The sequence below is a fragment of the Artibeus jamaicensis genome, unplaced genomic scaffold (assembly GCF_021234435.1).
Source record: "Artibeus jamaicensis isolate MK-2021 breed Jamaican fruit bat unplaced genomic scaffold, CSHL_Jam_final contig_465, whole genome shotgun sequence".
In the NCBI taxonomy this organism is placed as follows: Eukaryota; Metazoa; Chordata; class Mammalia; order Chiroptera; family Phyllostomidae; genus Artibeus; species Artibeus jamaicensis.
This window is the reverse complement of record NW_026521843.1, coordinates 18,476,419-18,492,758: the sequence shown is the minus strand read 5'-3', so window position 1 is coordinate 18,492,758 and position 16,340 is coordinate 18,476,419. Positions and strand designations below refer to the sequence as shown.

At 35.9% G+C, this 16,340-nt stretch overlaps 1 protein-coding gene and 1 pseudogene across 10 annotated transcripts in view; one reads left to right on the top strand and one right to left on the bottom strand.

Moving 5' to 3' along the window:
• Positions 1-16,340, bottom strand: part of BIRC6 (baculoviral IAP repeat containing 6) — a 198,432-nt gene that overhangs the window by 145,317 nt on the left and 36,775 nt on the right. For all 10 annotated transcript variants that reach the window (XM_037146571.2, XM_037146579.2, XM_037146574.2 and 7 more), the window contains exons 5-9: positions 15,506-15,617; positions 13,674-13,756; positions 9,966-10,188; positions 9,722-9,882; positions 1,130-1,188 (exon numbers count right to left, since the gene is read on the bottom strand). In XM_037146571.2, the coding sequence (XP_037002466.2) occupies positions 1,130-1,188; positions 9,722-9,882; positions 9,966-10,188; positions 13,674-13,756; positions 15,506-15,617 (638 nt within the window). The remainder of the gene's footprint in view (positions 1-1,129; positions 1,189-9,721; positions 9,883-9,965; positions 10,189-13,673; positions 13,757-15,505; positions 15,618-16,340) is intronic.
• LOC119050341 (cytochrome c-like) lies at positions 5,193-5,510 on the top strand (annotated as a pseudogene).

Below are 16,340 nucleotides of genomic sequence, written 5' to 3'. Positions count from 1 at the left end.
ATTCATGAGATTTAACATTAGAAAATAGCCACAGTGTAGTAACACTCACTTTTCTGAAATACTGGCTACTTCTAAGAATTATGCTTTAGATATTATCTTAATCCCAAAAACTCAAATTAACAGATATTAGTATAACTTTTATATACTAGGAAATACTATCAGACTTTAATTTAATGACATGATCTGAATTCTCATCCAGTAAAACTATTTTGAGATGCACTATTAGTCTTACCTATAAGTTCATTAAAATAAAAACATATTATTTTCTTTTGCTTTCTTTTGCTTTAATACTTCACAATACTTCACAAGGAAGTATTGAAACATATTCTTTTGCTTTAATACTTCACAGTACTTCACAAGGAAGCATTTGGTTAATGCCTTAATGTCTAGGATTTTATATTTAGAAATATATTTTCTAGTCATTTGTTTTGCTTTGTGAATAAAGAACCTTAATTTAACTGTTACTTGTATTGTGTCCTGGCTGGTGTGGCTCAGTGGATTGAGTGCCAGTCTGTGAATCAAAGGGTTACTGGTTTGATTCCCAGTCAGAGCACATGCCTGGGTTGCTGGCCAGGTCCCCAGTTGGGGGTATGCAAGAGGCAACCACACACTGATGTTTCTCTCCCTTTTTCTCTTCCCCTCTCTCTAAAAATAAATAAATAAAATCATAAACAAACAAACAAACAAGTAAATAAATAAGTGTTGCTTGTACTGTCCTAACTGGTGTGGCTCAATGGAATGAGTGCCAGTCTGCGGGCCTGAGAACAAAAGGTTGCTGGTTCAAATACCAGTAAGGGTGTGCAAGAGGAAACCAATGGATTTATTTCTCGTACACAGATATTTCTCTCCCTATCTTTCTCCCTCCTTTCCCCTCTCTCAATAAATAAATAAATAAATAGGTGAATAAATAAATAAATTTTACTTTTATTTAATAAAATACATTATGCAAATAAACTAAACACATTCCAAAAGTGTTAACTTCCTGTCATCTGTAACTAAAATTTGCTAAAGCTGTGCCTTTACTTCCTTTGACTCAACTATGTACCATTTAGAATTTAAGTATGAAACACTACATACTAATAATTCAAGATCTCTTATATAAACAGATTTTCTAACATTTTTTACATACCTGTCACAGAATCTGATCTGGAATGCTCTTCACTGTCTGAATCCTCCAGTAAATCATCACTTAAAAGACAAAGTAAAAAAATAATTTGATATATGATACAGCAAAAAAAAAACCCAAAAAAGTACAATGTTAAACCATTGCTTTATGTCTGGAATATAAGTATCATCAAAACGATTAAAACTAGCTCAGCCCGGGCCAAACAGCTCAGCTGGTTAGAGCACGGTCCCAGTGCATTAAGGTACAGGATCAATCCCCAGTCAGGGCACATAAGAATCAACCAATGAATGTACAAATAAGAGGAACAACAATTCAATGTTTTTTCTCTCTCTCTCTCAAATCAAAAAATTAAAAAAAATATATAACTAGCTTAAATGATATATAAGTAGCCTGAAATCATAACTGATTGATAATACTGATCCTGAATCATGTTAAATCATTAAATAAATGTCTGCCTGAAATAGGGTGTGCAAACCTCTAAGAATCTATAAAAGAATCTATAGGAAGTTGAAGACTCTTAAGTTGTGACTAGGGACAGTTTGGCTAAGTAAAAGGATAAAAGAGAGTCACCTAATAAAATCATGGACAAGCCTCTAGCAGTAAAATTTTAATAATTATTCTACTATTACTAAATTCAAAAAAGGAACTCTAAAACCAAACAGAAGAGCTATATAAATATGTGATATACATGTCCTCAGACACACATGCCTTTCTTTTTGTTTTGTATTTGGCTTGTTTGTTTCAGAAGGGCTGTCAAGAACGCCTTGATAAGCAACGAAACTATTGCAACCCAGAAATTAGGAGTTAAGACAAGACACTCTTTTGCTCTGTGTTCAGATGGTCAAGAAATGCCAGACCCTTCTTTGCATCCATCGTCATCCTCACTCTCCATTGTTAACAGACAAGAAAAAAAGATACAATTACAAACCAGTTTAGCATATTAGGCTGCATGTGTAGGACAGCAAACACCACTTCTACAGCATTCTAAAGTTCTCCTAACCCTAATTACAAGAACAAAAGATGTATTTTCCAAGAAGGAAAGGTAATTCTCCCTTTTTGAAACAATGTATTATACTCACATCCGAAATACCCAGGCGATTATAGTGCTATTTTAAATATAATGTAAGTTAGTAATTTCTCTTTAAAGAAGTCTAAAACTTTCAGAACGTCCTCAGATATTTTTAAGAAATTTTCTGTTTTAAATCTTTCAGTTGGTAATAACTGTCTATAAACCAATTTTGTGCTATCACTGAAAACAAGAAAAAATTGCAAAAACTTTAACCCAGTTGCTAATTACCCCCAAGCTGTTCAAACACAAAAAGGCTATTTCAGAGAAATAATAGATACCTGAAAAATGAATCCTGAGGGGAAATATTAATGCATTAAAATTAACCAGAATGAATTAGTCCCAACCAAGAAACATAATAGGTTTCAAATATAGATGGGCCTTTACATTAAGAAAAATAACCAATTACTCAACTATACTGAAATAAAGGTTAAAATAATACATAAAGGGAGGGAGAGAAAGAGAGCAACAGAGAACGTCAATGTGAAAGAGAAATGTGGATCCATTACCTGGTTACTTGCCTTATGTGCCCCGCCGACTGGGGATCAAACCCACAACCTTTACAAGTTCCCTGTCCAGAAATTGAACCTGCAACCTTTGGTGCACAGCATGGCCCTCCAATCAACTGAACCACCAGGTCAGAGCAAGTAGTAGTATATTTTAAAGAAGAAATCTGTGTACCTCAAAATGAAATTGACTATTGCAGGGACTTCCACCAAGATGGAGACATAGGTGGAAGCACTATACCTTCTCAAACAACCAAGTTTAAAAGCAACAGTTTTAGCAACAAAAACGCAGCCAAAGCACAGAAAATTGAACTATATGGAAGTCTGACAACAACGAGCCCTTCAGCCAAACCGGTAAGAGGGGTCAGGCAGGAAAGATCCACCGGACCCACCCGGGCGTGTGACCCAGGTGCACCAGAAGATGTGGGCGGATCCCAGGTGTGGAGAAGCAGGTGGACCCACTGAGGGTGCAAGGCAGTGGACCCACTGAGGGCTGACTGCGGTCACACATTCGCACGCAGGTAAACCGGTGAAGGAGCTAGCAGTGAGACAGACCATGCAGGACCCAGTGGTGGGAAGTGGCAGAGGTTGGAACCACCACTGTCCCTCTCTGACCCCACCCTCACATCCAGCATCACAAACCAGCGACCTGGGTGGCCCTGCCCTGGTGAATACATAAGGCTCCGCTCCTCATACATTACAGGCATGAACAGATCAAAACATGGCTCAAGAACAACTCAGAGCCCCAGAGCCCATAAATCTAAGCGATGAAGAAATAGCCAAACTTTCAGATGCACAGTTCAAAACACTGGGAATCAGGATGCTCACAGAACTGGTTGATTTTAGTCAAAAATTAGAGGAACATATGAAGGCTAAACTAATTGAAATGAATGGAAATGCACAGGAAACCAATAGTAATGGAAAGGAAACTGGGACTCAAATCAAAGGAGTGGACCAGAAGGAGGAAGAAAATGACCAAACAGAAAAGGATGAAGAAACAAGAAGTCAAAAAAATGAGGAGAGTCTTAGGAACCTCCAGGACATCTTTAAACGCTCCAATATCCGAATTATAGGGGTACCAGAAGGGGAAGAGGAACAGCCACCAGTGGAAAACTTATTTGAACAAATAATAAAGGAGAATTTCCCCAATCTGGCAAAGGAAACAGACTTCCAGGAAATCCAGGAAGCTCAGAGAGTCCCAAAGAAGTTGGACCCAAGGAAGAACACACCAAGGCACGTCATAATTACATTAGCCAAGATTAAAATGAAGGAGAGAATTCTAGAAGCAGCGAGAGACAGTCACCTACAAAGGAGTTCCCATCAGACTGTCAATTGATTTCTCAAAAGAGACCTTACAGGCAAGAAGGGGCTGGAAAGAGGTATTCCAAGTCATGAAATCCAAAGACCTTCAACCAAGATTGATCTATCCAGCAAAGCTTTCATTTAGAATGGAAGGACAGATAAAATGCTTCTCAGATAAGACCAAATTCAAGAAGTTCATCATCACCAAGCCCTTATTATATGAAATGTTAAAGGGACTTACCTAAGAAAAAGAAGATAAAAAAGATGAACAGTGAAAGGACAGCAAACTCACAGTTATTAACAACCACACCTAAAGCAAAAGCAAAAGCAAACTAAAAGGACAGCTAGATCAGGAGCAAAACCATGGAAATGAAGATCACATGGAGGGTTAGCAACAGGGGAGTGGGAGGAGAAGGAGGGAGAAGGTACAGAAAATAAGTAGCATCGACAGTAGGTAGAAAATAGATGGGGGGAGGGCAAGATTAGTAGGGGAAATATAGAATCTAAAGAACTTGAGACACGTGGTCATAAACTAAAGGGGGATAATGGTGGGGGAGGGGGTGTGCAGGCTGGATGGGGAATGAAGAGGGGAAATAGAACAACTGTAATGGCATAATGAATAAATAGAAAGGAAGGAAGGAAGGAAGGAAGGAAGGAAGGAAGGAAGGAAGGAAGGAAGGAAGGAAGGAGGGAGGGAGGGAGGGAGGGAGGGAGGGAGGGAGGAGGAAGGAAGGAAGGAAGGAAGGAAGGAAGGAAGGAAGGAAGGAAGGAAGGAAGGAAGGAAGGAAGGAAGGAAGGAGGAAAAAAAAAGACTATTGCAAAGGGGTGGCCAAATAATCACCCTTAATTGACCCCCTCCAAAAAACACCTTTTTCTGAAGATCTTCAAAATACAATGACTGCTTTTTAAATTTTATTTTATGGTAGAAAACTTCTCATACCATTATATAACAAAATCATGAGTAAACTCATTAAATGGTACACTAAAAGGGTAAATTTCACGATATGCAATTACACCTCAATAAAACATTTAATCTCGCATGGGTTAAAGAAAACCCACACAGGAGGCAAGTTTGGTTGCACAAATACCAGTACACAGGCACAGACCAGCAAGTCCTAGGAATTAGAGAGCAGGACATCCAGCTTGCAAATGGGAACCTCTGTGTCATGTGTGATAAAAAAGCCATTTAAAAATGGGTGATGCTGAGAAGAGCGAGAAGATTTTTATTCAGAAGTGTGCTCTGTGCCATACTGTGGAAAAGGGACGTAAGTACAAGACTAGGGCCAAAGTTCCACGATCTACTTGGGCTAAAGACAGGGTAGACCCCTGGATTTTCTTACACAGATGCTGACAAGAAGATAACCTGGGGAGAGACCACACTGATAAGAGTATCTGAAGAATCCTAATAAGTACATCCCTGGAACAAAAATGATCTTCATTGGCATTAAGAAGATCTTGTACAGAAAGAGCAGGCTTAATAGCTTATCTCAAAAACACTACTAAGGAGTAATAATTAGCTCCTGCCTTATTTATTACAAATGACTGACAAATTTTAATGTGTGCCTTATCTAAACTGATTGATTTCACACACCAGAATTCAGATTATGAAGGGCTGACAGAACATACCTTTGGGACAGTCCTGATTTAAATAAGATGGGCTTGTAGTTAAATGACCATGACCAGTGTTTTGAATTTTGATAGTAATTTTGGTTAAAAAAGGGCTATCACCATTTTTCCTTTCTAAAAATATGTTTGACTTAATCCATAATGTTCAACTTTTCACAGAGATGGTGAATGCCATCACAAAACTTGTAGGAGATTGGTTTTATATTTAGATTTATGTTAATAGGTTAACATAACCTTTATATTAATAGGTTAAATACTGAGGAAATACCTCCGCTGTCTCTTAGACAGCAAGACTCGTGTTTCAGATAGTGTTCATTAGGCTGAAGCCCGTACCAGTGTGGCTCTGCTGGGTGAAATGCCTTCCCACAAAGTGAAAAGTCACCGGTTTGATTCCTGGTAAGGTCACCTGCCTGGGTTGCAGGTTTGGTCACCATCTAAGGCACATATGAGGGGCAACCAATCAATGTTTCTCCCACACAGATGTTCCTCTCCCTCTTTCTCACCAACCCCCCTTACCCTCTGACTAGAAATAAATTAATAAACTCTTTTTTTAAAAAAAGCAAAGGCTAAAGATAAGCTGGCAGTGTCCATTTTATCTTTTTGGTTCTAATTATCCAAATTTAATTAAAATTTCCTGTATCGAAAGGGTTGCCTTTTATGTAATGAAAGACATTTTAGTGTTTTATGTATAGTATCAAATAAAGAATATTTACCACTTAAAAAACCCTACAAATATGCATTAAAAATGCATAAAATTAATATAAATGATGTTATTAAGTATACTACACATTTCAAGTTTTTTGTTATTTTCCAATTTCCCCACAATAAGTATGCATTACTTAAGTAACAGGCACTAGATTTACAAAAAGCCTTTCACATGATACGAAACCTTCTACAAAGTAATAAACGTAAAAAATAAGACATGACTAAGGTTTACATGTTTACTTAAGATTATGTTTTGAAAACTAAGTGAACTATAATTATAGGGGTACCCTAGTTTTCATATACCACTACAGTAAAGAACTTCAAAGTTAACTCAGAAAATTTTGTCAATTTGAAAGACATAACATACAAATGAAACAAAATGTTAATTTCTTAAAATTAAATGTGTTCCCAAATAAATATTCCTCCTTGAATGTATCAGAAGAAAGAAAAATGTTGCTTTCTAGGTAGAGGTAGTCAAAAACGATTTCTACATCAAAATTACAACTAAACTAAAGAACAAACAACATTCAGAATTGCCTGAAATTGAAGTGATTAGAAGTCCTACAACCAGAGAATTAAATAAGAAGCCACATCATGACTGGTAGGAGGGGCAGAGATGTTAAACAAGGCTAGCCCCACACCCACGTGTGGCAGACAGAAATGGGGAGGGAAAGCATACTACAGAAGTCGCCCCTGAAGAGTGAGGGGTCCCAGACCTGCATCAGGCCCCCCACCCAAGGATTCCAGTGCCAGGAAGAGAATTCCCCATAACTTCTGGCTGTAAAAACAAGTAGCAATTGAGGCTGAAGGAGATGAAGGCTTCTGGAGTCTTAGGCAGTCTCTCTGAGCTCCAGCGCTGGGGCAACACCTTAAAAGGTACCAGAGCCATATAGGGAGGATACGAATTGTCGGGCATCAGGGCAGAAGCTGAGAGAAGCAGCTTTCACCCAGACTGAAGTGCAGGCAGAGTCACTGTTCCTTTGATGAACATTCCACCCCACAGAGCCAGCAGCCAGGTGCCATATTTGAGACTCCATCAACCTGTTTGTCCAGGCTCAGTGATCCCCTGAGGCCATGTTCCACCCAACTTTGAAATGTAAGGAAGCAAAGAACACCCAATCAGAACAGCAAGATAAAAAGATTCCAAAAAACTGAGGATTGTGTAACGAGCCTCTGGGATAACTTCAAGCATACCGACATTTATATCATGAGGGTGCCAGATGGAGAAGAGTGAGAGCAAAAAATTGAAACCCATTAGAAAAAATAATTCCAAAAAACTTCCCTAACCTGGTGAAGGAAATGGACATAGAAATACAGGAAGCACAGAATCCCAAACAAAACTAACTCTGAGGCCCACACAAAGACAGATCATAATTAAAATTCTGAAGGTTAAAGACAAGGAGAGAACCTTAAAAGCAGCTAGTTACCTACAAGGGAGTTCCCATACGACTGTCAACTGATTTCTCAAGAGAAACTTTACAGGCCAGAAGGGATTGGCAAGAAATATTCAAAGTGATAAAAGAGAACCTAAAACCAAGATTACTCTTACCCAGCAAAGGTATCATTTAGAATCAAAGGACAGATAAAGAAATTCCAAGACTAAAAAGAAAATCTAAAGGAGTTCATCACTACCAAACAAAAAATTTTCTTTACAAAGAAAAAAATCAAAAATATAAAAAATACATGGTAATTAATACATATCTATCAACAATTGCTTTAAATGCAAATGGATTAAATAATCCAATTAAAAGACACAATGTGGTTGAATGAATAACAAAATAAGACCCTTACATATGCTTTCTCTAAAAGACTCTCTACACTAGAAGACACACAGGTTCAAACTAAAACAATGGAAAAAGATTTTTCGTGAAAATCAAAACAATAAAATAAAGATGGGATAGCAACACTTATACAAGTTAAAATAGACTTTAAAACAAAGGCCGTAACAAGAGGGTAAAAAAAAAAGACCCAGCAATTCCAGTTCCAGGTATTTATTCAAAGAACTCCAAAACAGTAAATTGAAACGACATACACATCTGTATGTTCGCTGCATCGTTATTTACAACAAGCGTGATGGAGGTCATTGAAGTGTTCATCAACAGATTAATGGATAAAGAACCGGTGTATATATAAAATGGAATGTGACTCCGCCATAAAAAAATAAAATCTTGCCATCTGCAACAACATGGATAGACCTAGAAGGTACAGTGCTGAGTCAAGTTAAGTCAAAGAAAATTGCCATATGATTTCACTTATATGCAGAATCTGAAAAACAAACAAACCTAACACAAACACGCTTATTACAAAGAACATTTTAACAACTGCCAGGTTGGGGGTTGTGGGGAAAGGAGGAAAAGGTTAAGGGATTAAGAAGTACAAATGGGTAGTTACAGAAGAGTCATGGGAATGTAAAGTACAGCACAGGGAATAAAGTCGATAATATTGTAATGGCTATGTATATTGTCAGATGGGTACTAGATTTATGAAGGTGATCACTTTATTAGTCATGTAAATGTCTTAATCACTGGGATTTACACCTGAAACTAATATAATATAGTACATCAACCATAATTTAAAAATAAAAATTTATTTAAAATAAACAAATAAGTTAAATTATTTCATTAAAGAAAAATGGGGGAGGTGGTAAGTGGTAGTGCTTACGACGAGTTGAGTGATTTGCACAGCCCTTCGTTCTGCCTGCTTGAGAATAAGGCAGGTGTTGCCCTGTAACCCTACTCCAGTCCACAGTTAAAAGTGCAGTTTCTTGGGAAACAAGTGAGTGAAGTGGGATTATATTTTGACTGTCCTGCCCCCAAACAAATCAAATAATGCCATAGACATCAGGAAAATGTCAGAACAGCTAAATGGAAGAGAATCCAGAACAGAAATTTTAACAAAATGGTTCTTCAGCAATAATTATCATGCCTCAACTCTCTGCTGGCTACTGATAAATTGTTTTATATAATCAGGCATTCTTCTATAGCTACAAGTTACGTACCTGTCAGTCATAAGCATGTCTGTAATTTGGACTGATAATGAAAAAAGGGGATACTAAAACCATTTGGTTCAACAGTTCTATGAAAAGACTTAGTAGAAGATGAAATCACAAGTCCAACCCAAGGATTTCATTATTTAGACTATTTTCCAATGCAGCAACTATGTCCAACAGACAAAGATGAAGACAGAAAATAAAGTACATATTACAGCCAATGCTATTTCTGAAATTTCTTCTTAAGAACCACACAGCTATTTCCTATTTCCAACCATTTACTCTCTATTCTTTTGACCTAATAATTTCTTCTGCCTCTTTAATTATAATTAAGAGAATATACAAGTTAAAAAAAGAAAATAGTGGACTTCTAAAAATACCATTAAAACCAGTTCACATACCTATCTCCTTCCAACTTTGGTATATCTGAGCAACTAGAGGAGTCCTCCAGCCACGCCAAAGTCGGTCTCCTTGACTCAACTGCTGAGCTTGGTTCTCCCGACAGAATGAGCTGTTGGACAATTGCTGGATCATATGCATTAATTTCAAACTTTAGGTGCACCTAAATTAATGAAAAGCCTAAGTTTACAACTGACTTTTTTTCTCAATCGCTAATCAATCCGTTACTTCAAAATTAAAATATACCTTCATAAGTTTGGAAACATCCCATATGCAGATCTTTCCTCGTTTTGTGGCAGCAGCTAGAAAATGAGGGCAGCTCCCAGAACCAAAGCACGATATTCTGTCAGTCCCATCTGCACAAGGAAACTGTGCAGGGCTTGTTGCAAGGGTGACTGACAGCGGCACATTCTGCGTGTGCTCGCCTTTCACGAACGGGCAATTTGGGGAATGTCTCTCATGTTCAGACCTTTACACAGATTAAGGAAGGAAAAATTTAATGAACAGCAAATCAGGTAAGTTTGTACATTAGAACACCACGATCATCTTTTTTTTTGAAAAAAGTATTTCTTATGAAAAAGACTCAAATACCAAATCACCCAATGTTATCAAGATCACTCTGACATATTCGACTAGTACTTTATAATGGCAGCTGTTATTCATGTTAATTGATTACAAATACGGTTTCAGATGAAACTGAAAAACATACTGTGGTATAATTTATGCTGTATTAACATACTGATAAAACTGTTTAAAGTACAGGTATTTCCTCATACTGGCTTCCTACAACTTTAAATAACTACTTGGTTTCAATTCCCCAGGAATGCACAGTCTGGTGACAATAGTTAATTTTGTACCATATATTTAAAATTTGTGAAAGATACACCTTACCACACACAAACACGAAATTATAACTATGCAGAGGTGATGGGTATGTTAATAAGCTTGACTGTTTAACATTTTACAATGTGTACATATATCAAAATATCAAGCTGTACACCTTAAATATGAAGCTTTCTTAAAAATTAATTATAGATACATAGATAGAGATCAGTGGCCACAACTGCAAATGACATATAGTAAAAACTCAATAAATGCCATTCGTATTACAAAAAACTTTTTAGTAAAATCTGAAAACAAAAAGGTCTATAAAGCATAGATTAAATGACTTGTAAACACAAAAATACACTAACACATTCACTATAGGGCCCAATCAGACAACATCCAAACAAAACTTCTTTCCAAAAAAACTTCAATAATATTTACAATGTATATTATTTATCTCAAATAAAGGCTTATTTACTAAAAAGAAATGTTAGTTTATTAGAAAAAACTAACATGTTTAATAAAATATTAGGACCTCAGATCAAGACTGATATAATGACTTGAAGATTTTCTCAAATATTGAAAGCAGGGTCAACTTAAACACTTAAAAAGTATCTGTCCAACTTTCTGAATCCTTCCTTTCTTTCTGGATTTTTTTCTTTTTTTTCCTTTCTGTATCTGTAATTCAAGGCATTACCTGTAATGTCAGGATGCTGCTACCAAAAATAGAACCCCTTTTTTCAAAGCCATTTTACATTTCCATGGCAAAGAGAGGGAAACTAGCAAAATATACTATTCCTGAAAATGCATGTATTTCTTTCTACATTGCACATACAATTTATCTATATCCATATATAAATCTAGACAATTTGCAATCTGCAGATGTCTTACAAAATGCTTTTGACAAGGCACCTCCAAACACATGTTCCAACTGGACTCCTCTCCCAGCTGAATCCTTGGGTATTTTCCCCTTCCCTTCCTTCTCTTACCTGAGTTTGAACTTTTTAATTAAAATGTTATTTACACAAATAACACATGACTACATAAAGCTAAAGACCCACTTTGATTATAACATCCAAACCTAGTAATCTATTTTAACAGGTAACCACTATTAAGAATTTAAGTGGTATACTTCAAAAATATTTTATAAATTTACATACAAATATGTACATATTAAAAGTACAGCAAGTTTTTATTTTAAATAAGTAGTATCCTTGTATGAATCATTCTACAACAGCTTTCTTGATATAACATATCTAAAAGATACTGATGGTGATTAACAGAGAGATAACTATTCATTCCTTTTCATTGTTGGAACATAGTTAATTGCATTCGTAGATCACATTTTATCTGGCTATTCCCTCCTGACAGGCACTTAGAGGCTTTGGGTTTTTCAGTGCAGTGACCATCCATTTTATGCTTCCTTCTATGCAACAGCGACTGCTCCCTAGGGTAAATAAGTGGAAGTGGAACTGCCAGGTAATAGGGTGTGCCCATTTTATTTTTTTAAAACTTCAGTCTTCTTCCAAAGTAGCTCTATCAACTCTCATCATTAAAATATGAGAGCCCCGCTTCCCCCTCCTAAGTCTCCATTCTTTTCCCCCTTACAGATTCAAGTGAAACCAAGTCTCTGCTCCCCAGCCCCCATTAATTCTGCTCCCTCCTCTCCCCAAGTCCTCAGAGACTCTACCAACTGCTGGAGTTTGCAGAATGCTGAATCCTAGAGCAAAAAGGTAGAATTCTTGATTCCCTGACCATGTTAGGAAAACATGGATTCTGAAGTGCCTACATTGAAAATTTCAATCAACTTCCACAGAAAAATATTTATGAATAAAGTTACATTACACAATATCATAGTATAATTCTGCAGGTATGTGTTAAATAACTTTTTTGAGGATCAGTCTGAGAAACTAAAAACTACATATTAAATTGGTATGGCTTCTAAGAGAAAAGACTGAGCTCCAAACAGAACCCTACTGGAAAGTCCTCACAGTCAACTTCTCTGTCTGCAGAGAGCTGCAACTTCAATTTTTCGGACAGTATTTCCCATTGCAACCTGGAGTCCACAGGCACACTTCAGGAGGCTTTTCCAAGTTCACCCATTCACATCGACTGATTAACATGCAAGGACCTCAAACTAATTTTAGTACAAATTAGGCAATGTATCTGAAAACCAATTCCTGGCTCCATCATTACTATCCATATGCCCCTTCAGCAAATTTACTTTATTTTAAAATGGGATAATAATTCCTGTGTGATTGACTATAGGTTTAAATTAGAGAACAGTCTCACTTCCCTTCAATAAAACAAAGATGATTACAACACCTGCTTCACAGCACAGGGCTAATGTATTAAATGATAAATATAAATATATCATTCATATGTAAATATATATAAAGTGTTTAATATATATTAAGGTAAAAATATATAAAGTGCTTAGGACTGTATCTGGAAAACAGATTACACAAATACAGGGTAGAGCAAAAACAGGTTTATAGTTGTGAGTATACAAAACAAAGTTTATTCTCGTATCATTTATTAATTATTGTATTATCTTCCATACAATCATAAACCTACTTTCTCCATGTCCTATATATGCTATTATTATTATTATTGTTATTTCTATTAATAGGGCCTCAAAGTAATTATTTGTAAAAATGAGGTTTCAATACATTATTCTCGATTATTCAACCAAGTTGTAAACTTTCATGCACAAGAATCAAAATCACCACAGACTCCCTGGAATTACTCCACAATTTAAAACGTAAATTATACAGCCCTCCTCTGTGGACTCCTCATTGACAGCCTGCCCTCATAGAGCACTATTCAACAGCTGAATCTAATCGTACTCTTTTCATTTATTTTATCACAGCCTCCTAGTTTTCGGAGTCTGATTCTATTCTTTGGTATTTCCAAGTGCCAATTTTAGGAAGTGAACAACCTTGGAGACATGGCATGCCAAATGATGTGACAGAGCACAGACGGTACAACTTCATCCTCTTGGGACAGACAAAAACATTGATGGCAGAAAAGCATGAATATTATTATATCTAAATCAGATAAATAAAATTTTACAGAATGTTTAAAGGATTAACTTAGCCTGTTATGTCCAGAAAAATCAAGACTCACCAAGGTTCATCAGTAGGCTCCCAACAAACAAGACACACACTACAAGTAAAACACATGGCTCTGTCATCTCCAGATGAAGCAGGCTGCGAATTTATAAAGACAGACAAGGTTAATCAGTATTAAAACAGCTCTGTCATAAAAGCTCTTCTAAAAAAGTTAATAAACTTAGGTAAAATTCTATCTTGCAAAAATATTACTAGATTCAAACAATACACTGAGTCCCTGAAATGTTTACAAACTTGCCTCTTTATTTGAATAATTTTCATCAGAAAATGACCACTAAATCAAACATGGAAGCACATACATACTCAATCTCTGATTTAGCATCTTCTGTTTATACTAAAGTATTTGAAATAAAGTTAACTATAGAAAGGGAACAGTTTAACAGGTTTATTATTACAAACTGAATCCTATACAACCACACAAGGGCCAGTAAAAAGAAATGCAAACTAGTGAACCTAATTCATGTAAGATTCTTCAAGACATATGAAACAACATCCTACATATATATAAAATAACATGACCAAACCTGAACAGAAACATACCTCTAAAAACCAGTATTACTATTTTTGATCACCTACTCTAATTAGCGCTTACTATGTCTCCAGGTATCAACTTATTATTCATTTTAGAAGATAAAAAAATAATCAGCCCCTAGCACACACACCAGATTCTAGACAACTTATGATGCGATCTCTTTTCAAAGATGCAATACAGTGAATAATAATACAACAGGATAAAAATATCAAGTTATCACTTCACAAACACTGTTTTAGGAAATGACACCAAAAAGAAGATAAATTGTCAGAAAAAAATGGTCCATATTTAATCCTTAATTGAAGAAAATAATTCCAGTAACTCTAGTATTAGCCAGTCTTCAAACAACTCTAATTGAAAAATCTGAAAATCTCTGAATAAAATACTCAAATATCTAAAATATTGATTTAATTTTAGTTCACATATTCAGAAATACTTCAAGATAACTAAGGAATAATCATTCTCTAGATTCTTCATAACAGTAACGTCACTGTATTGCAAAGTTTTGAGTTTTAAAGTTAAATAAGCAAGCTTTATGTAAAACGGACTCATAAGTATTAGATAGCTAATTTTATCAAGGGTAAAAGAGTGGTAAGCCAGTCTACTATAGTCGGTTGAAGTTTCTTTTAATTAGTAATTATGCCTATCTGCAAACATTTTTCTTAGCTTTCCTCTGCTTAGTTTGGTGAAACTCCATAACGTCCCATTCTCCACTCTTCTGTCACACCAACCCTGACCTTGCAGACCTGCCCCTTTTCCCACCACTACAACCCTTTTCCCTGACTTTCCTCTAATCGGTTCTTTAATACATTACGTATTCAGGTTGTATTTTACTACTCCCAATGCTGCAACTACAGTTATCTACATATGGATAACCTTGCATCCCAAATGAAGTTAGAATTCTAGGAGGAACTACAATGTGCTGCTTTTACTGAATTGCCCCTAAATAGCTATTACTATGTTATGAAGAAATCAAAAATTGAAAACAAACACATATCCAAAGAGAAGACTTTTTAAAAAGCATGCCTGAAGAATCATGCTTATTTCTGTAAAAAACATATAATTCTGAGTTGTGAAGCAGCAATGCAGTTGTTAGCTACCTTTAACAATTTCCTTCCTTTTCATACACAATACATGACACAGAAAACAGTATTATGATCAAAAATATAAGAACAAAAAACACTTGGATGAGGTATACACACAAGCACACAAACAGGGTATGTAAAATACGTTTTTGAAAAAGGTTTGGGTTTTTTTGATGAATACAATGGTGGTGTTTTGATCATCTTTTTTACCTGATGATAAAATCCAGCTTGAGCCATGGGATCCGGTTGTGCCCATCGATAACCTACATGAGGCCATGATGTAAATGTCTCCCGTCTATTAGCTTCACTATACATTAATGACCTAAAAGTAAACATACTTTATGTAATCAAAGTTAAGCATCAAACCACAGTGACACTCCTATTCACACCAAACAAAATATTCCACTACATTATCAACAAAAACTGGAAATGGCCTAATGACCATGGACAAATTTGTATTTTAAAGTAAAACTGATCACTTTAAGAAATTTCTCTTAAACAGAGTAAGGAAAAAGAAATCTGACTGACGTCCACAAATGATAAACAATTCCAGGGGTTCATTAAATTAACTGCTGTAACATAATTACCAAACAGAGAACACAAAATCTAGAAATGTAGAGGCAGAGAGCCGTACACTTTCATCACATGCTGAGTTTTGTATTGTAAGTGGATAATACCAAGTGGATAAAACAGTGGTTTTATACCAACCATATCGAGAAAGTGTTTTCTAATTTTATATGTTTGAGTAGAAAGCAGTTTTTTGTCCTTTCTCCAGAGAAATCCTTTTACAGGAAAAGTTGTACACTATGAAACTATCAAAAAAGTAAATCTTCATTATATTTTCACAGTAAAATATATGGGCTCACTGAGTGTGAACCTGTAACAGAGAGCATCGCAGTATTTTTTTAAAAGATTGCACCAAAATTAGAAAAAGTCCAAACAACTTTAAGCCAGAAAAAAACAGTAAGCAAAATTTATTCTTCCTAACTCAAACATGTAATTGCTAACACAAAGGGGGGGGGAAAGAGAAAGTGATAAAGGTCAT